At 43.1% G+C, this 25,107-nt stretch overlaps 1 protein-coding gene across 2 annotated transcripts in view; it reads right to left on the reverse strand.

Moving 5' to 3' along the window:
* Nucleotides 1–21,162, reverse strand: part of galnt2 (UDP-N-acetyl-alpha-D-galactosamine:polypeptide N-acetylgalactosaminyltransferase 2) — a 334,306-nt gene extending 313,144 nt beyond the window's left edge. The window contains exon 1 of one of the 2 annotated variants that reach the window (XM_060926345.1): nucleotides 20,796–21,162. In XM_060926345.1, the coding sequence (XP_060782328.1) occupies nucleotides 20,796–20,891 (96 nt within the window). In that variant the 5' untranslated portion in view covers nucleotides 20,892–21,162. The remainder of the gene's footprint in view (nucleotides 1–20,795) is intronic. The other variant, XM_060926346.1, reaches the window with a different exon arrangement.
* Nucleotides 21,163–25,107: the final 3,945 nt, after the last annotated feature.

A 25,107-nucleotide genomic window follows, 5' to 3' on the forward strand; every position in this document is an offset into this window, starting at 1 on the left:
GCCCTTGACAGCCATAGACCAAAGTCATATATATATATAATTTAAAAAAAAAAATTATGGTGCAAGTAAGAAATAGCATTACCGACTTGCTTAACTAAGACTGATTTGACTTCACTGATTGTGGGTTGACTCTCATTAAACAAGATGGGTGTTCTAACTTACGCAACATACATGTACATGCATGCATTTTCACTGATAAAATGTAAAAAGCAAATTAAATAATCAGATGAACTGAGAATCACATTCTGAAGCAAATTAAATAATCTTATACCGGTAACTTAAACACACAATACAAAGTTACATGCATTAATCTAAATGCAGGTAAACAACGAGCGTTTGTTGTTTTGTATCTAAATGAGAGTCGCTTCTTACCCGTCTGTGTTCTCGCTTCTTGAAGGCCGATCTTGTGGCCGATTGTTTTGGAACAAACAATCTGACTTTCAGTTGTTTGTTCAGTTTTCCGTTCATTCGCTTCTTCCATGCAAGGGCAAGATATTGCTGCTGAGGAAAGCATGTCCAGGGGAGAAGTCAGACAGCTGGTCCACTCATTCTCTATACGGAGTACTCCGCCATTACTGCTTGGCTCAGGCAATTACTAAAACCCGGGATGGGACATCACCAGTTTTAGTAACAACCATGGGGAGGTCACTGCCCGAGTGTTAATAAGTCACATTTTATCCCATTCTGTCCCGGGTTTTAGCAACAGCCCTCAGCTCACACTCCGGGAGAACTGGTGCAACTGACCTTACTTTCCTTTTCTTATAGTTTTATTTTCCTTTAATTGTTGGTACTGCACCCTCTTTCAATACAGGCTTATAGCCAACGCTCCTCAACAGATCAGAGGTCTCATACAAGTGCAAAACAGAGGAGAGACCACTTCATAGGCGCCCAACGTGTCTGTGAACTTCTCGCAAAATGCATCCAAATCTTTGCAGTTTGAACATTCTTGGGCCATAAATGCAACGTAAATCCACCTTCTGTCGTGTTGCTGGTACATCTACGTGGCATGGCGATAAATTAGCTCAAAATGGAGGATCGGAGTTGCAGTCAGATCTGTGTTTTAGTATAGCGGAAATGGCGATGAGACTGATAGACTTCCTGCTGTGACGTTACAGATGTCATTCACTCAGACCGCTACCTATATGAATCACTTTAATCGTAAAAATTACTATATCAGATTTATTGTTAACGCTTAAAACTATTCCTGTGCCATTCTTGAGGTCTCAAAGCATTTATAAACAAAAAGTGAGGCCATGGCTCTGCGTATATGCTTTAAGGCTCTCAGAGAAGGGATCTCCGACAGTTTCATAAAACCTGGGGGTTCCTGCTAGCCTATATTAGCAATCATCTTACTATTATTCCAGATGATGCTGAAGACACTTAAAAGAATTAGTTACTGGAGAGAGACCTCCCCCCCCCTTTTCCCCCCATTCACTTTATTTTATCTTATTTTACTAATTAGTTGCTTACATGTGGCCACAACCGACATGGAACGTGGGGTGGGATAGTGGGATTTATGCTTGGGTTTTCTTTCCTTCTAACGTGGACGCTCTGATGTAAAGTTGATATACTATCCTGTACTGTCTGCAAAAACTGAAAATTAAAAAAAAAAAAAAAAAAAAGGCCAAGTAACTGCACATTTTTTCTCATTAGCACCAGCTTCACAACACAACACATTTTTCATGAACATGGCCAAATAAAGGGTGGCACGGTGGTGTAGTGGTTAGTGCTGTCGCCTCACAGCAAGAAGGTCCAGGTTCGAGCCCCGTGGCCGGCGAGGGCCTTTCTGTGCGGAGTTTGCATGTTCTCCCCGTGTCTGCGTGGGTTTCCTCCGGGTGCTCCGGTTTCCTCCGGGTGCTCCGGTTTCCCCCACAGTCCAAAGACATGCAGGTTAGGTTAACTGGTGACTCTAAATTGAGCGTAGGTGTGAATGTGAGTGTGAATGGTTGTCTGTGTCTATGTGTCAGCCCTGTGATGACCTGGTGACTTGTCCAGGGTGTACCCCGCCTTTCGCCCGTAGTCAGCTGGGATAGGCTCCAGCTTGCCTGCGACCCTGTAGAACAGGATAAAGCGGCTAGAGATAATGAGATGAGACTTTCATTATCCCTGTTGCTATCGTCAGTGAATTTCTGTCAGATGACCTGACGATAGACTCGGCCGTTATGGATCTTTGGTAGTTATCGTGTGGAAGCAGGCTTTATCATTTTTGGGTGTCAACAGATAGAGTTGAAATAGATTAACAGCGAAAAAACTATTTCGTTCACGAGAGAAGCCCACAGTTATTTTTAAAAAATGCTATTGTCAGTCTGTCAGTCTAATGCACCTGACGATAGCAAAATTCAAGCCCTCACCACGCACATGTTGACTGACGCAAAGAGGAAATTCTACTGCGCATGATTTTTGTGACAGCAGACATTTACTTCCGGGCAAGACTTGGAGTTCCGACAGCTAGATTTCATCAAATAAATCAAGGTTAGATTTTCAGTCAGCTATCCTGACGATAGAAATTTTTGACGATAAAAACATTGAGAATATATTTGTGCATTCATATTTAAATTTTTCTGGAGGAAAACTATCGTAAGTTGAGATAAATCAGAGCCACTTGCGACCCTTTCAGCCGACAGGCCATTTCAATGTGTTATTTCCCCGTGAAAGTGACACAGTCGTGTCTATCGTCACTGTTCTGACAATTATTGTTGATATTTCAATTTTGAAAATAAATTTTCATCTTTTTTATTTCAATATTTTAATTTTATTTGGTTCTAGTGATGAGGTTTTTAATATTATTACTAAATTTGTCAGATTAATAATGTAAGAAACCGTTTTGCTGCTATAGTCATCTAGAGTGTCTGTCAGAATATGATGGTAGACGTTAGTTTGTCCGTCAGATTTTGATGATAGAAACCGATGTGTTTCTATTGTCATTTAGCATGTCTGTCATGTCAGGCTTTTATTAATTAGTTACCAGGACTACTGTCCTAAAATTTACTGCGAATGTCCAAGACCCCAAATGCTACTAGAAAAACTTAATAGAATGATCAAAATAATCAATTCAGCAATTTAAGGAGATGGGACTTAACTGGCCTCTGTTATGGTAGAATCTGCCAAGTGCAAATTCTTCCATTGCACACAAGTGTACCAGTGCCCACCATACAAGAGCCTGTGAATGAGCTGTTACTATGGAAAGGCATTAGAGCAAGCACATTAATATAATATAAACCTGAGGTCTGCCTTGTCGCCGACACCATAGCGCTTATACGGTTACAGAAATTCAATAAAACACCTGCTGATCAATCAGATTCGAGAATTCAGCAGCGTGGTGGTTTAATCAAAGTTAATAACTTTTAGGACTCGGAACATGGTCAGTTCCGGTACAAGTGGTATTTGTGAAACCTGTGTGTTTAGTTGCACCCATCCGTGTTCTTTCACGGTTCTGGGCAATTAGTAGAAATGTCCTCTTATGGCACAGGCATTACCGTTGGTTCCTTTAACAACTCTATTCTGACAACATATCGTTTAAATGCTGCTTTGGATAAAAGCAACTGCCAGCTGAAATGGAAATGGAAATGCGCTGGATAGACTACCGACAGATCAGCAGCAGGCCTTTCCAACAAAGAGCTGATTGTACAATCTCTCTGTAATATACACCATGTGATACTGTTGCCATCCAGCATCCTAATCTTACACACCCAGCGCACAATTTCATGCTGTATAGCTCAAATATGACACACTGGACAAAGTATGTACGGGAGCAATAATAGGGTTACATCAGTTGCATTGCTTAAGGCTTCCCAGTCACGGCATTCACCTAGAAGTGGAAAAGGTACATTTGTGAACCAAAAAAAAGCTTTTGTCGATATTTGCAGTGTAGAGTAGTATAACCTTTGCTGATCATGGTAAATCATAAACGTTAGGTCATACTGGGGTATAAAATATCAGCCAATTTATTTACAGAGCATCACCAATCAAAATGACTTTAAAAAAAAAAAAAACTCAAAGACATGATCTCAAAGTTAAGCTGCGGTCACACGACAGCTCGTGATGCTTTGCAGTGAAAAGGAGGCATTTCGGTGACGATGCACAGGGATATACAGGCAGGCTAAAAGTTGTGGTGATACAGCAGGCAAACACTTGGCTATCGCACCTTTGCGTGCTTGAGTGGCCACGCTCGCTCACAGGACCCAGTCATTATGGGAAACACCGATGCTGATTTGAGCGCAGTCGGCAGACGCGTAAAAGACACAGAGGCTTTACAAAGTATCATCATCATTACATTTGTTTCTAGCCATGTTTATGACAATGCTTTCGGTTTTGTAAACATTTCGCCTTAAACACTCTTTCTGCACTTCGATCCATCTACCCAGTGGCGTGCACAGACATTTTGGGGGCCAAGTAGCCTGGCAAGCCAGACTAAATGTGAATATTTAGTCTGGCCTCGATCCGTAGACATTTCCGACGGGGGTGGGAGGAACAACCCGCTGTCTTTCAAACTGTCTCTGTGCGTATAGGCCAACGCTCTGACCAATCAGCGCAACAGTGACTGTGACGTAGTCAGAGCGCGCAGTGGGGGAGACCTTGAAATAAATAATTTTTCAAAATGCGTATTAATTAATAAACAGGTTCTAGATATTAAGAAGTTTGGAGATAATGACCACAAGTTTGGAGTCTGTACCACATACACATTTTTTTTTTCCAAGTGTTTTTCAAGGGTTTGCTTAAACTGTTTTTGAGAGTTTTTATTTAGTGGTGTTTGGTGAAATAATTTCCCTTAAATTTAAAATAACGGGAAAATAAGAAACAAACAATCAAAAAGTAATGTTTCAAAGCTGTTTATTAATTCTTCGTACTGCACAAACTAGCCCCATCCTTTTGGCTACGAGCGGAGCCAGCTGGTAGATCAGACTTTTGCCATAGCCGGTCGGCAAAACAGCGAAAACGTCCTTCTTGAAAAGGAATGAGCGGAGAGCCTCTTCCTGCTCATGTTTCAACGAAAACTCCAAATCTAATTCTTCTAAAACTGATTCCAAAGCGGAGTCAAACGCGCGCTGTTCACTAGCCGTAGCCATCTTTCCTGCTGTGCTTTCTCCAGCGTCACGCAGCTTTGTCGTCACTCCTGCAAAAGCCCGCCCAAAGAATCCAAACAAAAACCTTGAGTTGTGATTGGCGGGCACGATTTGATGCCCGGGGTGTTTTTGTTTATATGGTGCGAGTCTATACCCATTCGCTAGGCAAAAATATTTTTGGCCGCTAGGCGGGTGGGTCTAGTTTACTAGGCTAGGGGGCAAGTGCTCTGGGGGGAAAAAAGGGCACTTTTTTGTGCATGTGGAACACCTTATTATAAAAGTCTGAGATTTAACCCTCCTCGTGTTCGGGTCGCCACTGACCCGTTTTAGTTTTTAAAAGGTGTAAAACAACCACTTAATGTTAATTTATTACATCAAGGCTTTTTGACTTTGCCAGGAATCTCTAGTTGAACAAAACAGAAAAAGAAAATTTGTTTTCCTAAATCTGAAAATGGTCTAGCAAAAAATATAATACTTATGTGCAGTTGTTTCTGTATGCGACGGGCTACTTCACGACAAAATAATTACAGCTTGGGCTTGGAGGGCAAACAATACATTTTCACTCGATTCATGTGTTACCTGGCTGGTGGGGCAGGGGAAGAGCTGACTGACTGCCCGATGTGTTGTCTGCGCTACGACAAGGCCGTGGCTTCCAGGACGCTATGCTGCTGCAACCTCACATTGAATGCACTGCACGCTTGTTCACGTGACAGAGCAAGAGAGACAGAGGTCTGGTGTGTGTGCGGAGGGGGCACACATCGGGACATTATTTTCACACGCTTTTAATGCCGCGGCTTTTCTAAAAGATCATGTCAACATTGGCCTCAGTAAATTGTTTAAAAAAAAAAAAAAATTTCAAAAGGGCACTTTTTTGGGCAGAGGGCAGAGGGGCAGGTGCTTGAGCACCACCTCGTGTCTATCTGTGCATGCCACTGCATCTACCACTGCATACCTGACAGAATACTTGCAAAGTCTCGGTCAAAACAGCATCCGTATATGAATGTGCTGATTGCACTCAAATCAGCATCAGGGGTTTCCCTTAACAACTGGGTCCCAAGTGTGTGCACTCATACCCCTTTTCCACCAAATCAGTTCCAGGGCTGATTCGGAGCCAGTGCTGGTTCACAACTCGTTCAACTTGCGAGCCAGCTGGCTTTTCCATAGCTCGCGGTGCTAAGGGAAGACACGTCATTACGTCGCTGTATACCGTACGTCAGTTACATCGCTACGTTTGCATAAACCTTGGCGCGAATATCGAAGCAAAAACAACACGGAAGAAGCAGCAGCAGCAGCAACAATAATAATGTCTGACTTCGCGTTTGTACAGCTGCTGCTTCTCGTCACTTAAAAATGGCGATCTTTCGCGGTCTTGTTATTGTTGTTGGTCTTAACAACTCCGCTGACGTAAGCGGTTCTTTCCTCTGGCCCAGCAGAGAGTTGGTGCTAGCCTGGAACCGGTTTTTCTGGCCCCAGAGCCAGTTCTTTGTCAGTGGAAACAGAAAACCCGGTTTCAAACTAAGCACCGGCCCTGAACCAGCCCTGGAACTGCTTTGGTGGAAAAGGAGCAAAAGCGTGCCAAAGGACCCCCGAATATAAACGCACCAAGTCTCGGTGAAGGTTAGGCTATGCCGAGCTGCTGTGTTGATGAGGCTCCTGTGAGCATCGGGGACATGCATTCAAGACAAATACATCAGGAGGCTCAAAGGTTCCCTGAGCTTCAGAAAGTATTCCCAAACCCATCTGCAAGTATTTGCTGCTTAGGAAAAAACAAATCGCACCAAATTTCAACGCATGCACCGAAACTTTTCATGATGTTTTTGGATGCTCACAAGGCGGAGACGCTAAATAAATTTAAACACCCTGGCGAAACTCGGAAAACAATTGCCGTGCATCACATGACTGGTGGCGATGCTACTTAATTTTTCATCGCCGAGTATTTGCAAACCCATCACAAGCTGTAGTGTGACCAAGGCCTTAAATGTTGAACTTTAGTTCTAGTCAGAAACATGTCTTGATTCTTGATCAGCGCATCTCCCAGGTTTGTTCGTCCTCCATCAGAGTGCACTTTTCTACAGCTGATTTGAGTTGTTCTGATCATTTTATTTATATATAACCCACCCCATGAACACCCGAGTATTAAACATCCAATTCAAAAACCATGGGCCGTTACCCTTTTTGCTGCTTTAACAGCCTCCACTCTTCAGAGAAAGCTTTCCACTAGATTTTGGAGCATGGCTGTGGGGATTTGCTCATTCAGCCACAAGAATACAAGACATTATGCAAAGATATTGAAGAAGACCACCTGGTGCAAAGTTGGTGCTCCAGTTAATCCCCCCCAAAAAAAAAGTTTTCAGTGGGGTTGAGATCAGGGCTCTGTGCCAGCCACTCGACTTCTTCCACGTCAACCTTGGCCAACCATGTTTTCACAGACTGCACTTTGTTCACAGGCGTATCGTCATGCTGGAACAGGTTCAGGCCTCTTAGTTCCAGTGAAGGGAAATCTTAAAACTTTAAAATGCGCCACCATAAAACATCCTACACAACTCTGTGCTTCCAACTTTGTGGCAACAGTTTGAGAAAGAACCACACGAGTGTGATAGTCCCGGTGTCCATATCCATTCAACCACAGTGTATGTAACTGTAGTTCTGTGATCTGCCAGCACCAGTGGTAGCCACCTATCCCAGCTGACTACGGGCGAAAGGCGGGGTACACCCTGGACAAGTCGCCAGATCATCACAGGGCTGACACATAGACAACCATTCACACTCACATTCACACCTACGGTCAATTTAGAGTCACCAGTCAACCTAACCTGCATGTCTTTGGGCTGTGGGGGAAACCGGAGCACCCGGAGGAAACCCACGCGGACACGGGGAGAACATGCAAACTCCGCACAGAAAGGCCCTCGCCGGCCACGGGGCTCGAACCCGGACCTTCTTGCTGTGAGGCGACAGCGCTAACCACTACACCACCGTGCTGCCTAAATAAATATATTTTATATATATTAATTATACTGATTTGAATGACCTTTACCGGTTAGTTATATTCTGTGAGTTGAACCCATGTTGCTTGGCTACATTAAAGCGGATTATTCCAAGCGACCGAATGCTGGAGCAGGGTGTTTTATCTGCTTAATAAATGCAGACTAGCATGCAGCCGAACCGCTCGTTTCTGCAGATCAGGCAACCTCACTTTATTCCAAGACTGCCCTCTTTGTCCCCTATTGCCCAAATGCTCTGAAAATAAGGAGCACCTCTGACAGGCTGTATGTGTACTCTGAATTTGCATGAGCTGACTACTAATGCAACTGACTGTCAGCCTCTTTACAGCTGGAAGTGACGAGGTAGCAATCAGACTCATAGGGTAATTAACCTTCAAGCACTAATAGGAAAGGAGAAGGTTTACTGTCTCCATCTGGCATGTTTCTGACATGAGTTTCTCTCCCCTCTGCGTGTGAGAAAGAAACAAAAGTTATATTTCAGAAAAGACTGATCATCTTATTTTAATTTTAATAGGACTAAATATACTAGTGGTCGATGCAGCACCTAAGTATCACATATGCTGGGGAAACACCGCGTAAGCAGAGGTCTGCTGGTCAGCTAGATGGCAGGGTTCCCGCTGGCGCTCGTCACCGAAGAACATAATCCATCAGTGACGAAGAGAAAATTACTAGCAGTCGTCACAGTGATGAATATATTTATCATGCATCATCGTTTCTAGAAATCCCTTTCTGGAAAAGCCAGAGTGTAAACAATGAGCACGTGCTTGTGACTGATTAAAAATCTCGACTACACATAAATGACCAAATGAGCGCCAAGCTTTTGACTAATCACAATCTGTCTTAATCAGCCTGGCGTGGTGGTGTAACTGTCTCTGCGTGAACCAAACAATGGCGCAGTCGAAGCTGATGGTTTTTTTGAGCGGGCTTCTTCCAGCACCGAGGATGATTTAAGGGCCGAAACAGCCACAGGGGAGGCTCACTCAGAGCCCTGACCGTCCCTGAGCGCATCGCACAGTGCCAGTAATACAGGGGTCAGTTTTTAAAAAAAAAAAAAAAAAACACACAACTACCCACACCAAAGTGAAAGTGCTGTGAGCCAGCAAGCAACTGAAGGGAGCCAAGTTTCGGGCAGTGTGGCGTGTTGAGTTCCCGTGGCTAACGTATGATGTAAAACGCAGTGTCATTCTATGTTCGGTTTGTAAATTCGGATTCCTTCACTGTTGATTGTTCCAAGACTCTTCTCAACTCTGTTCAACTGTAAATCAAATTTTGTGTTGAAATAAAGACTAAAGGGAGTCCTAATACCTCTTAAATGATTCCATCTAAAAATATCTTGAAGAAAGCTCAAACTAAAAGAGGTTTATTTGAGCTTGATGGTGCACAGGGAGCCCAAAATCAAGTTTCTTTTATTCGAGGCTGGAGTGGAGCCCAAATTTTAGATGTAATGGAGAGGCCTCGCTGTATCTCTACAAATATTTGAATTGTGCCAGTTTGGTTGGTATAAACCTGTATCAAGTCCACTCTGATAAGTCGATAACTAAGAAAAAAAAAAAAGACAGACTAAGTGAAGAAAAACAAAAAGGTGAAGAGTACTTCTTTGACTGGATTTTTCAAGGAAAAAAGTGGAGCACAGGGCGGCACGGTGGTGTAGTGGTTAGCGCTGTCACCTCACAGCAAGAAGGTCTGGGTTTGAGCCTCGTGGCTGGCGAGGGCCTTTCTGTGCAGAGTTTGCATGTTCTCCCCGTGTCCGCGTGGGTTTCCTCCGGGTGCTCCGGTTTCCCCCACAGTCCAAAGACATGCAGGTTAGGTTAACTGGTGACTCTAAATTGACCGTAGGTGTGAATGTGAGTGTGAATGGTTGTCTGTGTCTATGTGTCAGCCCTGTGATGACCTGGTGACTTGTCCAGGGTGTACCCCGCCTTTCGCCCGTAGTCAGCTGGGATAGGCTCCAGCTTGCCTGCGACCCTGTAGGACAGGATAAAGCGGCTACAGATAACGAGATGAGATAAAAAAGTGGAGAACATTTTTCAGAACCCAGCAGGAACACTGAGATGGGCAGAGATGGAAATACATGGAGGAGATGGGGGAGGAATGAGAGGAGAGTGCTGATACTGTACAACCACAAAGAGCAACTCAAACAGCTCGGTGAATACTGCCAACAAGGCTGCTAATAACGCTAAAAAGAGAAACCCACTCAACGTCATGGAGTCCCACATCATTCCGAAGAAAGGGTACTACACTGTCTGAAATAAGGGTGCAGTAGGAGTCCATTTCTGTCCTCCAAGGTACAATCTACACCAATGTACCTCCTAGGACTCATTATTGGACTTCAAGGTAATGGTGTACCTTTTTGGGGCCAAAAAGGTACATATGCATTCCCAAGCAGTATATAAAAGGGTACAAATATGTGCCTTAGAGGGTACTGGCCCAGTGACAAACCAATGTACCCCTAAAGGTAGAATAATGTACTTCATTTTCTGAGAGTGTATAGATTAAGGGGACACACACACACACACACACACACGAGGATACAGTAAGCGCTGACTGCCAGCTTTGCAGGACAGAATACTTGTAGCACTGATTAGACACAAGCTGTTACACAGATCGCTCCTTATGATGTACACATGATCTGACTTGTAAGAAAAATAAAGGCAAAGATGCATACGACAGGAGTATTTACTGCAAATGCTACATAACACAATACCTTTTTTTGGGGGGGCGGCATGCATGTGAACACACGATAAGGTGTCCAGGTGATTCTCAGGACCCTTGTGGTTATAAGGAATGAAAAAGAAGGGGGGAGGGAAAAAAATTATCTATCTATCTATCTATCTATCTATCTATCTATACTGAGTGATCCTCCTAAAATACAGTGCTGTGCAAGTCTTAGGCACATGTAAAGAAACGCTGTAGACCAAAAATGGCTTAAAATTAATGAAATGCAATGTTTCAACATACATACACATATACACACACATTTTATGTATATATATATATATATATATATATATATATATATATATATATATATAAATAAATAAAAATTGTATAAACACTAAACAGCAGTAAGCCATAATAAATGAAAAAAGTGAATATTTGGTGTGGGACAACCCTTCGCTTTAAAAAAAAATAGTTTAAAAAAAAAAATAGCAGTCTCAGGTACAGTGAGTGCAGTTTTATGCGGAAATGAGCTGTAGGTTTTACTGAGCATCTTACAGAACCAGCCCCAGTTCTTCTGGACACTTTGACTGTCACACTCGCTTCTTCATTTTGCACCAAAACCCAGCAGCCTTCGTTATGTTTTCTTTTTTAATCTGAAAAGCGCTCTCTTATATAATATACTGCTCAGATACAAACATTTTTTTTTCCTGCTGCAACAGTTAATTTTGTGCTGGAAAACAAACATTTGGACTCTAAAATGTTTTTGTAGAAATCATAAAATAGAAATCTATAACAAAGTTTGTATGAAAAAAAGGGGGGGGTCCAAGACTTTTGCACAGTACTATATATTTAGTTGAACACTTCAGCACTGCTGCTCCAGTAGTTTCATGTTTATCGTCATGTACTTGATAATATTGGGCCACCAGTACCAGTACTGAAATTCTTACACTCAGAGCCAACTATACTTTACATAGTAAATTACATTTTAAAAAAGTAATAAAATAGTAATAGAAAGGAAAATGGGATATGTAAAATAAAACCGCATTTAAATAGTAGTTATATATTTGAAAAGCAAAGTTTGGAGTGCAAAGAGAAGTACTATATGGTGTGAATGACAGTACTGAAACCAGAGATGACCGAGTTTGATCATTTTTACACCATGCACTTCACCACATCCCTGAATTCAGTGATTTAAAGATTTAACCTTCATCGAATTGGTGCATGTAACATTTATCGGTCTTTGCTCATACAAACAAAAAAGTCATCAAATGGACAAGTCTTCTGTTCTCATAATCCACAGACAGATGAATGGGATGTTTATCAGACCAAAGAATAAACAAAAACCTTTGCGCAATATAAATCGATCGACACCATCAAGTTCTCAAATGGAGAATGTAAGAGACGACACCAGTCGATACCAAACTGATCGACCAAGGATCCGTCGCTAATGTTAGCGGACGACCGAGTTTCATATTACTGGCCGATATAATGTCATATTATACTGTACTCTGAAGACACCAAAGCTTAAATGTTTAATATTCAGGAACGATGTCATTTAAAGCTCTCATCCTCAAAATGGAGTGTGGTATATGTAGTTATTAAGTATAATAAGATGGCAAAGGAGGATCAGGTAATACCGCTTATAGATGTTATAGCTCCAAGAATAATTAAAGGAAAAATCCCACCTTCAACAACTCGTATATTTATATCCCTCAGCAAAAAATTCCTGTGCAGGTATTGGCCGAGGATGACTCACCTGACATACTACTGATTAAGCAGTCTCTCGTGACATCAAAAAAAAATTTTAAACAGATATGGTGCAGATTTGTAGTACTCGAGCCTGATTCATGGCCTAATTTTAACGACTTGTCACTTGACTTGGAATTGAGCACTGATGACTCGGACTCAAATCCGTGCATTAACTGCATTCAGACTCATAAATTGGAGACGAGGACTCAGATTTTTTTCTTTATTTTTGTAACACGCCATAATACTTTGACACAAGATATTTATATGCATACATTAATTTTTATACTAATTTCGTGCAAGAGAGAGAATGCACATTCACACGTCATGTTCAGGAACAAACTAACATTAATAGTGCTAAAATGCCTGGAGAGAAGCCCCTAGGATTGTCCGATCTGTTTATACAGACTTCTCGTGTAGTGGGAAAAGGAGAAAAAAAAAAAAAAAACACTGCTGTACGTGTTCCATATGTAGAAGAACTATCGAGGAGACGACGGGGACAACCTCGAACTTCAATCGTCATTTGGTAAGACTCCACCCAGAGCAGGAAGTGAAACACTATGTTCATTGCTCTGTTGATAGCGGGACTTGCTGAGCGATGAACTAGCTAGTGTTAACCCTCTCGCATGTTATTTGCCCTGTTGACAGTGGGCGGGGCTTGCTAAGCGATGAACAAGTTTTTTTATCTGTAGCCTGTTAACTAAAACGGGGCAGTCAAACAATAACGCTCGTCCAACACAGTAGCAGAGACGCTTTCACATAAAAGGCAGCAACAGCCACCGTCAAATGGTGTGGATGGAGTCTTGTTCTCGGACTCGACTCGAATTTTTCTTTAATGAGTTGGACTGGACTCGGACTTGAACACTGGGGACTCGAGACCGGACTCGAACTCGAGGTTTAGTGACTCAACAACACTGATATGGTGCAAGTCAGTCATGGTATATCCTGGATATACCACGAACTGATGTCACAATTTCAAGCTATACGGCCGACTCGAGTCACAGCTGTGGCTCCGTGAGCATTTCTTCGTGTGTAGATCTACACATCATGATCATGCCTACCGAGGCAGATGAGAGCATGGTGCATGGCACATGCGCAGGTCGAAAGTCACTCCAACGTAAACAACAAACACGGCTGCCGCCAGTGTGTTTATGCCAAGATTAAATCTTATAGACGAAAGTTAAAATGTTAACACTAAGTTTGGAATTTTTTGATGAGGGATATAAATCGAATATACCATGCACTGAGAGGCACTGGTAATTATGGATTATCTTCAGAGTACCATTTTCTTCAGGACTGTTCCCCGAGTCATGGCAGAGAATCCATAATTTCAACCGGAGCCGCAGTGCATGATATATTTGATTATTATTAGCAAAACATAACCTTCAAAATCTTAAAGATTCAATTCCAAGCTGACTTTTTTTCCCACCTCATTTCAGCAACATCTCATTATCTCTAGCCGCTTTATCCTTCTACAGGGTCGCAGGCAAGCTGGAGCCTATCCCAGCTGACTATGGGCGAAAGGCGGGGTACACCCTGGACAAGTCGCCAGGTCATCACAGGGCTGACACATAGACACAGACAACCATTCACACTCACATTCACACCTACGGTCAATTTAGAGTCACCAGTTAACCTAACCTGCATGTCTTTGGACTGTGGGGGAAACCGGAGCACCCGGAGGAAACCCACGCGGACACGGGGAGAACATGCAAACTCCGCACAGAAAGGCCCTCGCCGGCCACGGGGCTCAAACCCAGGACCTTCTTGCTGTGAGGCGACAGCGCTAACCACTACACCACCGTGCTGCCCATTTCAGCAACAACGTGGTCCAATTCCACTTTCGCGAACAATTTCCTATGACGACCTAAAGAGGGCATTCTCTCTGGTGTCGAGATGTAATGCAGCAGCACTTTAGTCCTTTACCCTGCCGAGCTCCCTCACCCCCTCAAACAGCTCAGCTCCCAAAGTTTCAACTTTTCATGCTAATTCCACCACCATCAATCAACACCAGCATGCTCGTCACCTCACAGATCACTAATGAGCAGAGCCAAGTCTCTGCTGTGACTCAGCACAGCTCGATCATTTCACTGCACTGCGTTCTGCAACACTGATTAAAGCGTTTGCTGCCTTCATACTTCAGCACTGTATTTCTCATTAATATGACAATGAACCTCACTGGATAACGATGAAAGAAAATAAGCTGTTGCGCTTTTGTTTTAGGAGCTCATAGAAACTTGACTGGGATCAAAAAGAAAACTACAGCACCAACCCAACAAAATTAGCACCAGAAATCACTAAAACACGTCACAAATATTTCAATATAAAACAATGCGAGTTTAAACTTGTCAATCACACTAATGTCTTTCTTTTTAAAAGTTATCAGTAGCTTACAAATTATTCTTAGAGTGTCAATAAATAAATAAATGATAGTTCTATTTAAATATATTGTGTAAATACGATGGTGTTTTAAAACAGAATAGGCTATGTAATAAGTTTGACTTTTGCATCAGTCACGCAAGGCAGGCACAAGTTTTATGACACGTGAAAAGCACTTTAAAGGAGAACTGAAGTCATTTTTAAACTTGCTTTATTTCTTAAATAACATGTTATTCAATTACATTTTCGGTTTTAGTAACCTTATATCGTGACTCGTATTGGCAACTAATTGCAATTAAAATATTAGACTTATCGGCCTATTCGGTTTTTAACCATGCTGAACTTAGTCCGTTTGGTCCACGGCAGGCGTCGCTTATCCGCGCGATCTTCACGAGACTTGTGCGAGACTTTGAAAGGTGAAGTGTCAGCGCCGCCATTTTGAAAACTGTTTTCCAAACGAAATATTGCACAAAAACGAGTTTAAATAACGATTACTGCCTACTTTTCTCAAACTTTCCCGATTGCTATCAAAACAAACAAAACTTCCAACTTGATTACATCAGCATTCGAAAGAGGGCGCGGCGCGTCTTTTGACAACGTTGGCCACTTTGATTACCGCTGTATGTTTTACTTCCGTCCTACGATGTCTCGCACAGGTCTCAACGAATCGGGTTTACGGCCATTGCTTTGACATATGGACTGAGATATTATGCTGTGTTCACACTTATACCGGTACGATAGTGGTATAACTGTATCGATACAAAGTATACCGGTACAGTTTAGTGCATCTGTCCACACTAGCAAGAAATATTTGCGGTTGTCTTTCATGGTAGTTGAAATGCGTGTGCGCGAAATGTTTCCGTGGTTACCGAGTAACTTCCTTCCGAGAATATATGGCGGATGAAACAACGTGTGTGCGCTTTTTGTTGTCAGTGTACAGTCTGTATTTCTGGTGGTCATTTATTCAGTCGAATCGTATAAAACGCGCGAGGCAGTTGAGAAAGAAACAAACGAATCTCCGTTCTTCACCATTTTATTCAGCGAAGACATTGATTGAGGTGTGCGACTTTGCGCATGCGCATTATTTGTATCGATACAGAGCCGCTTCATCTGTCCACACTACGCGAGGCGCTACAGTACCGATACGAAACCCATACATTTGTGGGTTTCGTACCAATACAGTTATACCGTTACAGTACCGGTATAGTTGCTAGTGTGGACAGGTGTTGCGGTACGAAAGTAGTTTCGTATCGGTACAAAATCCCTAGTGTGGACAGGGTATTAGATAGCTTATTTCAAACACTCATAACTTACAATAGCAGTGACAAAATTATCAAAAATGCATTCCTATATTTAATAAAAATGAGATAAACAGAATTTTGATTTTTTTTAAAAATGCCTTCAGTTCTCCTTTAATAGAAAAACATGAGTTTGCTTGAAAACTAAATGCCAAAAATAATAATAATAATAATAATTCCCGAGAACTATGGTGGAGTCTGTGATGTAAATCCAAGAGGTCCATAAGCGTACTGCTGTTGGGGTTCCCCCCCAGATGTTTTCCCTAATTTTAGTCATAGCCAGTTCCCACCCATCAGACAGCTCTCAACCAGGGAGGGCAAAGGCCATCATGTGCTTCCTCTGAGGGATGTGGAGCTAGCCAAGCACATCTTTTCAACCCGCTTGCTCAGGCAGCATCAGGGGTGGCGTAACCCACTCAGAGGAAATCACTTGTGTATATGCCCATCTCCTGTGACATGAGCTCACAGACAACAGTGATTGACTTGTGTTGCTATAACTGACAGAGAGGAGAGAGAGAGAGAGAAAAAAAAAAAACCCACACCACCCTTCCTCCCTGAGAGCACAGCCAATTTCACTGTGACATTGTCAGGACTCGGAGACGCAATCTCTGGATGATGATAAGGCAAACGCTTTTCTGTTGCCCCACATAGAAGCGTGTATTGCTGTTTTAAGCGCATGACTGTGATGGTGGTGGTGTTGATTTCCATCGCCTAGCATCAAGGTTATTATTTAGTTATCATAGACGTAAGCTGAATTGACTGGACGCTTCAAATAAAAGAGGTTCATGTAAAACTCAACTACAAGTATAAATAATGCTCATTTTCATCTCCGTGTCATTTTCATCAAATCAGGAAGTGGTGGTAATATGACACACAGTGTTTCTGATCTACACCCGGATAAGTGGAAGGTTCAGGAAAAGCTCCAATGACATGACAAGGCTTACTGAACTTATATGTGCCTTCCTGCTCCTGACTTAATTATATATAGAGGAGAGAGAGTCATTTGAACTGAATGGGTCTAAATGAAACCTTAACTCAAAAACATGTACAGTGGTGCTTGAAAGTTTGTGAACCCTTTAGAATTTTCTAGATTTCTGCATAAATATGACCTAAAACAATCAGATTTTCACACAAGTCCTAAAAGTAGATAAAGAGAACCCAGTTAAACAAATGAGACAAAAATATTATACTTGGTCATTTATTTATTGAGGAAAATGATCCAATATTACATATCTGTGAGTGGCAAAAGTATGTGAACCCCTAGGATTAGCAGTTAATTTGAAGGTGAAATTAGAGTCAGGTGTTTTCAATCAGTGGGATGACAATCAGGTGTGAGTGGGCACCCTGTTTTATTTAAAGAACAGGGATCTATCAAAGTCTGATCTTCACAACACATGTTTGTGGAAGTGTATCATGGCACAAACAAAGGAGATTTCTGAGGGCCTCAGAAAAAGTGTTGTTGATACTCATCAGGCTGGAAAAGGTTACAAAACCATCTCTAAAGAGTTTGGACTCCACCAATCCACATTCAGACAGATTGTGTACAAATGGAGGAAATTCAAGACCATTGTTACTTTCCTCAGGAGTGGCTGACCAACAAAGATCACTCCAAGAGCAAGGCGTGTAATAGTTGAAGAGGCCACAAAGGACCCTGGGGTAACTTCTAAGCAACTGAAGGCCTCTCTTACATTGGCTAATGTTCATGAGTCCACCATGAGGAGAACACTAAACAACAATGGTGTGCTTAGCAGGGTTGCAAGGAGAAAGCCACTGCTCTCCAAAAAGAACATTGCTGCTCGTCTGCAGTTTGCTAAAGATCATGTGGACAAGCCAGAAGGCTATTGGAAAAATGTTTTGTAGATGGAAGAGACCAAAATAGAACTTTTTGGTTTAAATGAGAAGCGTTATGTTTGGAGAAAGGAAAACACTGCATTCCAGCATAAGAACCTTATCCCATCTGTGAAACATGGTGGTGGTAGTATCGTGGTTTGGGCCTGTTTTGCTGCATCTGGGCCAGGACGGCTTGCCATCATTGATGGAACAATGAATTCTGAATTATACCAGCGAATTCTAAAGGAAAATGTCAGGACATCTGTCCATGAACTGAATCTCAAGAGAAGGTGGGTCATGCAGCAAGACAACGACCCTAAGCACACAAGTCGTTCTACCAAAGAATGGTTAAAGAAGAATAAAGTTAATGGCTTTGGAACGGCCAAGTCAAAGTCCTGACCTTAATCCAATCGAAATGTTGTGGAAGGACCTGAAGCGAGCAGTTCATGTGAGGAAACCCACCAACATCCCAGAGTTGAAGCTGTTCCATACGGACGAACAGGCTAAAATTCCTCCAAGCCGGTGTGCAGGACTGATCAACAGTTACCAGAAACGTTTAGTTGCAATTATTGCTGCACAATAATGTCACACCAGCTACTGAAAGCAAAGGTTTGCATACTTTTACCACTCCCAGATATGTCATTTCTGGATTTTTCCTCAAATAAATACATGACCAAGTATAATATTTGTCTCTTTAACTAGGTTCTCTTTTTGCGTGACAATCTGATGTTTTATGCAGAAATCTAGACAATTCTAACGGGCTAACAAACTTACGCTCTACTATTTTAATTGTTCAGGAAGAACCTTAATAACTCTGGGGTGAAGAACTACCCAAACTAATCGCTGTACATACTTAAATGTTCATAAAGTAAGCCTGTATAGACTTAAAAAGTTTAAAGCAGGGTTCTCAGGGCAGAACACTGACTCAGCCATGAGCAGGAGTTGGTTGGTTAGTTACACTGCAAAAAATGATCTATTATTTCTTATTAGAAGTTGACTAGAACTCAAATACAAGATTTAGCTTACTTTGAGACGCTTGTGAGCAATTCCAGCGTTATGGACGTGACACTTGAACTCAAAATGGCAACAAATGACCCAGTGCATGTTTTATTGTCTCCCAGTATTTAAACAGGTGTTGCATATTTTAAGGCTGTACCATACTGGAGAAGTGATAGAACAAGAACAATTCCCATAGTACATCTAGGGCATGCCAGGAAACGCCAATAAAAGATGCGTTATGGATGTGACAGAAAAAGTATCACTTTTCTTGGGTGACTGTACATTTTTATCAAACTCTGTGAAATTGTAAACCTAATGTCGAAATGGAGATATCCATTTGATAGAGGGGTCCAAGGTGAATATTAAAAAAATCTTTGTTTAAAATATTTTGTATTTCATGCAGAGTTTCGGAAGGAAAAGTCAGCGTTACGGATGTGACGAAATTCCGTTATGGATGTGACGCGTCTGAAATAGACATGGCATATGTTTAGAAAATCAGCAATTTAACCACCATAACCCTTTGAAAAACTCTCTAAATATCAGCTAAAACTATCAAAGTTCTTAAATAATATTTAGGATGGCTATTGTTTTGCTGTTTTGTGGATTTTAGCATACATTTCTGTGGCTTGTGGCAATAATATAGAATTGTACATGATCAAAGTTGATTTTAGCTTGGGGTTTACATTATAAGAAAGAAAGACTGACAGTGACACATTAGGTTGGTTACAAATTGGTTCAACTTATTCACATCTGTAAAATACAGGCCTAGGTGAGATCTCTGGGAGTGGTTTTGATGTATTACATGTTGCTTTAATTTTGCATGGTGAGGTTGACATTTACATGGAATTGCCCTTTTACTAATTTCAAGCCTTAAGTTTTCTTATTCTATTGGCAGATCATTTTGCTTCTTTCTAGAAGTGAATGCTTAAAATGAGCAAAACGATCTGCCAATAGAATAAGAAAATTTAAGGCTTGAAATTCTCTAGAAAATTCTATAGAAAATCTCTCTTATTAGAAGTTGACTAGAACTCAAATACAAGATTTAGCTTACTTTGAGACGCTTTGACTCATTTCAAGCCTTAAGTTTTCTTATTCTATTGGCAGATCATTTTGCTTCTTTCTAGAATTGAATGCTTAAACTGAGAAATTATCTGCCAATAGGATAAGAAAATTTAAGGCTTGAAATTAGTCAAAGCGTCTCAAAGTAAGCTAAATAATCTTGTATTCGAGTTCTAGTAAACTTCTAATAAGAAAGAATAGAGATTTTCTCTCAACAAGAGATCAGTTTTTGCAGTGTAGGAAGTTTATATTTCTTCCCCCCTGAGGTAACTCCAGAGCTGTTACTTTGTAGCTCCATTAGCTAGTTTGTTGCTCTTTATAGCCGACCCGAACCGGTCCGTGAAGGAAACGTTTCTCTCTTGATGTTTAAAGCCGACATTTGATGTGAAAAGTTCTCGAAACCAAAAGGAAATGGAGGAAACGCGTTTCTTTTCTGAACGTTTTCAGTGTGCACTCGGCGGCTAGCACTAGCTGCTAACACTTCACTACGACTCCAATCACAGCAGGGACACAACACTGTGAAACACGAGAACAGTCGCTGGGTCAATAACACGACCACTTACACTCTGAACGGGTCAAATTCGCCTGATAAAGTTCCGACAGACCTTGACCCGACATGCTGGAGGAGTTTTAGGCTGAAGCCGAAAGCAAGAACTGGAAAACCAGTCCTAAAAACCAGAGCAGAGCAGACCAGAGCGGTGCGTTTTCCCCCGACCGTGTTCATCATTAGCAAAGCGGTGGAACCTCATCCTACCCACCTTCCGATGCAGCGTCGTTCCTGAATAGAAATAATACGCTATTCCTAGGATCCAGAGCACAGCGAAACACAGTAATATCCGCGATTTCCTTCGCATGGCTGCGGCTCAGGACGCACTGCTTCACCGGAGGGTTTCAGTGTCGAAGCCGCCCGCTCGTCCGTGTTTCACCGGAGCTTCAGCAGTCTCTGTCTACCACTAGTTGGGCAGAAGAGGCAGGAAACGGCCAACATCACCGGGTTAGAGGGGAAAGGGGATTCGACTTTAACCCAATCACACGCCGCAGAGCAGCCAGAGGAGGGCGGCGACATCCACATCCACAGCCTGCGAACAAAACGGCGAGCCCGGGCTGGAACTCAGCTCATTAAAAGTCACTGTTAAACCTCATGACAGCTCTGAGGGCAGCTCTTCAGCACACCTCCGAGTCACGACTCAGTAAACACGCAGAATAAAACTAAATGACAAACCGAGTAAAAGTTATTGGACTTTGATTTCTGAGCTTGGTTCATTGTCTTGTCTTGGGATGTTTTTTTTTTTAAATATATATAGATTTTCATTCAGGTCTATTATATACAGCGGGTTGCAAGAGGAGGTAGAAAACAAAACGTTCTTTTATTGATTTATACAAACGTGGAGTGGTTAGCACTGTCTCCTCACAGCAAGAAGGTCCTGGGTTCGAGCCCGACAGCCGATGAAGGCCTTTCTGTGTGGAGTTTGTACGTTCTCCCCGTGTCTGCGTGGGTTTCCTCCGGGTGCTCCGGTTTCCCCCAAAGACATGCAGGTTAGGTTAACTGGTGACTCTAAATTGAGCGTAGGTGTGAATGTGAGTGTGAATGGTTGTCTGTGTCTATGTGTCAGCCCTGTGATGACCTGGCGACTTGTCCAGGGTGTACCCCGCCTTTCGCCCGTAGTCAGCTGGGATAGGCTCCAGCTTGCCTGCGACCCTGTAGAAGGATAAAGCGGCTAGAGATAATGAGATGAGATGAGATATATAGATTTTCATTCAGGTCTATTATATACAGGGGGCTGCAAGAGGAGGTAGAAAACAAAACGTTCTTTTATTGATTTATACAAAAAGTGGTTAGCACTGTCTCGATCCTCACAGCAAGAAGGTCCTGGGTTCGAGCCCGGCAGCCGATGAAGGCCTTTCTGTGTGGAGTTTGTACGTTCTCCCCGTGTCTGCATGGGTTTCCTCCGGGTGCTCCGGTTTCCTCAACAGTCCAAAGACATGCAGGATAGGTTAATTGGTGGCTCTAAATTGACCATAAATGTGAGTGTGAATGGTTTTGTTTCTGTGTGTCAGTCCTATGATGACCTGGCGACCATAGACAGCTGGGATAGGCTCCGGCTTGCCTGCGACCCTGTAGAACAGGATAAGCGGCTACAGATGATGGATGGATGTAGTGGTTAGCACTGTCACCTCACAGCAAGAAGGTCCTGGGTTCGAGCCCGGCAGCCGATGAAGGCCTTTCTGTGTGGAGTTTGTACGTTCTCCCCGTGTCTGCGTGGGTTTCCTCTGGGTGCTCCGGTTTCCTCGACAGTCCAAAGACATGCAGGTTAGGTTAACTGGTGACTCTAAATTGACCATAAATGTGAGTGTGAATGGTTTTGTTTCTGTGTCAGCCCTGTGATGACCTGGCGACTTGTCCAGGGTGTACCCCGCCTCTTGCCCATAGTCAGCTGCGATAGACTCCAGCTTGCCTGCAACCCTGTGGAACAGGATAAGCGGCTACAGATGATGGATGGATGTAGTGGTTAGCACTGTCTCCTCACAGCAAGAAGGTCCTGGGTTCGAGCCCAGCAGCCGATGAGGGCCTTTCTGTGTGGAGTTTGTACGTTCTCCCTGTGTCTGCGTGGGTTTCCTCCGGGTGCTCCGGTTTCCCCCAAAGACATGCAGGTTAGGTTAACTGGTGACTCTAAATTGAGCGTAGGTGTGAATGTGAGTGTGAATGGTTGTCTGTGTCTATGTGTCAGCCCTGTGATGACCTGGCGACTTGTCCAGGGTGTACCCCGCCTTTCGCCCGTAGTCAGCTGGGATAGGCTCCAGCTTGCCTGCGACCCTGTAGAAGGATAAAGCGGCTAGAGATAATGAGATGAGATGAGATATATAGATTTTCATTCAGGTCTATTATATACAGGGGGCTGCAAGAGGAGGTAGAAAACAAAACGTTCTTTTATTGATTTATACAAAAAGTGGTTAGCACTGTCTCGATCCTCACAGCAAGAAGGTCCTGGGTTCGAGCCCGGCAGCCGATGAAGGCCTTTCTGTGTGGAGTTTGTACGTTCTCCCCGTGTCTGCATGGGTTTCCTCCGGGTGCTCCGGTTTCCTCAACAGTCCAAAGACATGCAGGATAGGTTAATTGGTGGCTCTAAATTGACCATAAATGTGAGTGTGAATGGTTTTGTTTCTGTGTGTCAGTCCTATGATGACCTGGCGACCATAGACAGCTGGGATAGGCTCCGGCTTGCCTGCGACCCTGTAGAACAGGATAAGCGGCTACAGATGATGGATGGATGTAGTGGTTAGCACTGTCACCTCACAGCAAGAAGGTCCTGGGTTCGAGCCCGGCAGCCGATGAAGGCCTTTCTGTGTGGAGTTTGTACGTTCTCCCCGTGTCTGCGTGGGTTTCCTCTGGGTGCTCCGGTTTCCTCGACAGTCCAAAGACATGCAGGTTAGGTTAACTGGTGACTCTAAATTGACCATAAATGTGAGTGTGAATGGTTTTGTTTCTGTGTCAGCCCTGTGATGACCTGGCGACTTGTCCAGGGTGTACCCCGCCTCTTGCCCATAGTCAGCTGCGATAGACTCCAGCTTGCCTGCAACCCTGTGGAACAGGATAAGCGGCTACAGATGATGGATGGATGTAGTGGTTAGCACTGTCTCCTCACAGCAAGAAGGTCCTGGGTTCGAGCCCAGCAGCCGATGAGGGCCTTTCTGTGTGGAGTTTGTACGTTCTCCCTGTGTCTGCGTGGGTTTCCTCCGGGTGCTCCGGTTTCCTTGACAGTCCAAAGACATGCAGGATAGGTTAATTGGTGGCTCTAAATTGACCGTGAGTGTGAATGTGAGTGTGAATGGTTGTCTGTGTCTGTGTCAGCCCTGCGATGACCTGGCGACTTGTCCAGGGTGTACCCCGCCTCTTGCCCATAGTCAGCTGCAATAGACTCCAGCTTGCCTGCGACCCCGTGGAACAGGATAAGCGGCTACAGATAATGGATGGATGGATGTCGGCATTCACACACTCCGCTAGTCGAGTGTGGACACCCATGCACACTCTCTGGCACAAAGGTCTTTATTTGCATCAATTTCCTGGCAAGCCTCCCGTATTAACTGAATCACAGTGTCAACAGAACGTGGCTTGCGTGAGAAAACCTTATCTTTTAATGAAGTATTAAATGAAAACTATGGCGGCAAAACAGTGAAACAGGCAACAGGTTGAGCAAGACTCAAACAGGCTATCGTAGACTCGACAGAATCAAAGACGAGAAACAGGAAATCAGGGCTCAGGAAACCAAACAAGGAAATAAGGTTCGGTAATGTGTCAGCAACGCACCTCAATACTTCACAAAGTAAGTGTGTTTTCACAGTTTTTATATGAGTTACATGTCAATCCTGAGATTGAGATGCTGACCTCTTCTGCTCCTTGAACCTGCCTGATCCATCCTGATGCCCTGTGTCTGGCTGGAGTCTCATCACATCGCTCCTGTGGAGGACGGCCCCATATGGACAGTTGAAAGTCACACTTGGAGGATGCTCTGGACACTTACAGTAATGCTTTTATGTCTGAGGACTACAGTTGACTTGCTAACTTTAGGACTGCAGTTGTCATGAACAGTTTTGCACTCAAGTTTCCATCAACAAAGAGTTATAACATCAACGAAACAGACTGCATGTTAAAACTGTAAAAAATGTTATCACGTTGTCTGTTATCACCCAAACGAGGATGGGTTCCCTTTTGAGTCTGGTTCCTCTCGAGGTTTCTTCCTTATGTCGTCTGAGGGAGTTTTTCCTTGCCACCGTTGCCACAGGTTTGTTCATTGGGGATAGATTAGGGATAAAATTGGCTTATGTTGAAAGTCCTTAAGATTCTGTAAAGCTGCTTTACGACAACGTCTACTGTTAAAAGCGTTATAAAAACAAACTTGACTTATCTTTTCAGTTTTTATATAGGCGCATGGATTGCGCCTTAATCCTGTGCAGGTATGAGTTGTTTAGGGAGTGTGCGAGAGTCTGCTTGGAGCGCACACTGTCCGGAGCGCGCCCAAGAGTCTATCTGATGCACGCGCCAAGGCGCGCAGGTGTGACACTCTTGCATGA

Source organism: Neoarius graeffei, chromosome 7, assembly GCF_027579695.1.
Source record: "Neoarius graeffei isolate fNeoGra1 chromosome 7, fNeoGra1.pri, whole genome shotgun sequence".
Classification (NCBI taxonomy): domain Eukaryota; kingdom Metazoa; phylum Chordata; class Actinopteri; order Siluriformes; family Ariidae; genus Neoarius; species Neoarius graeffei.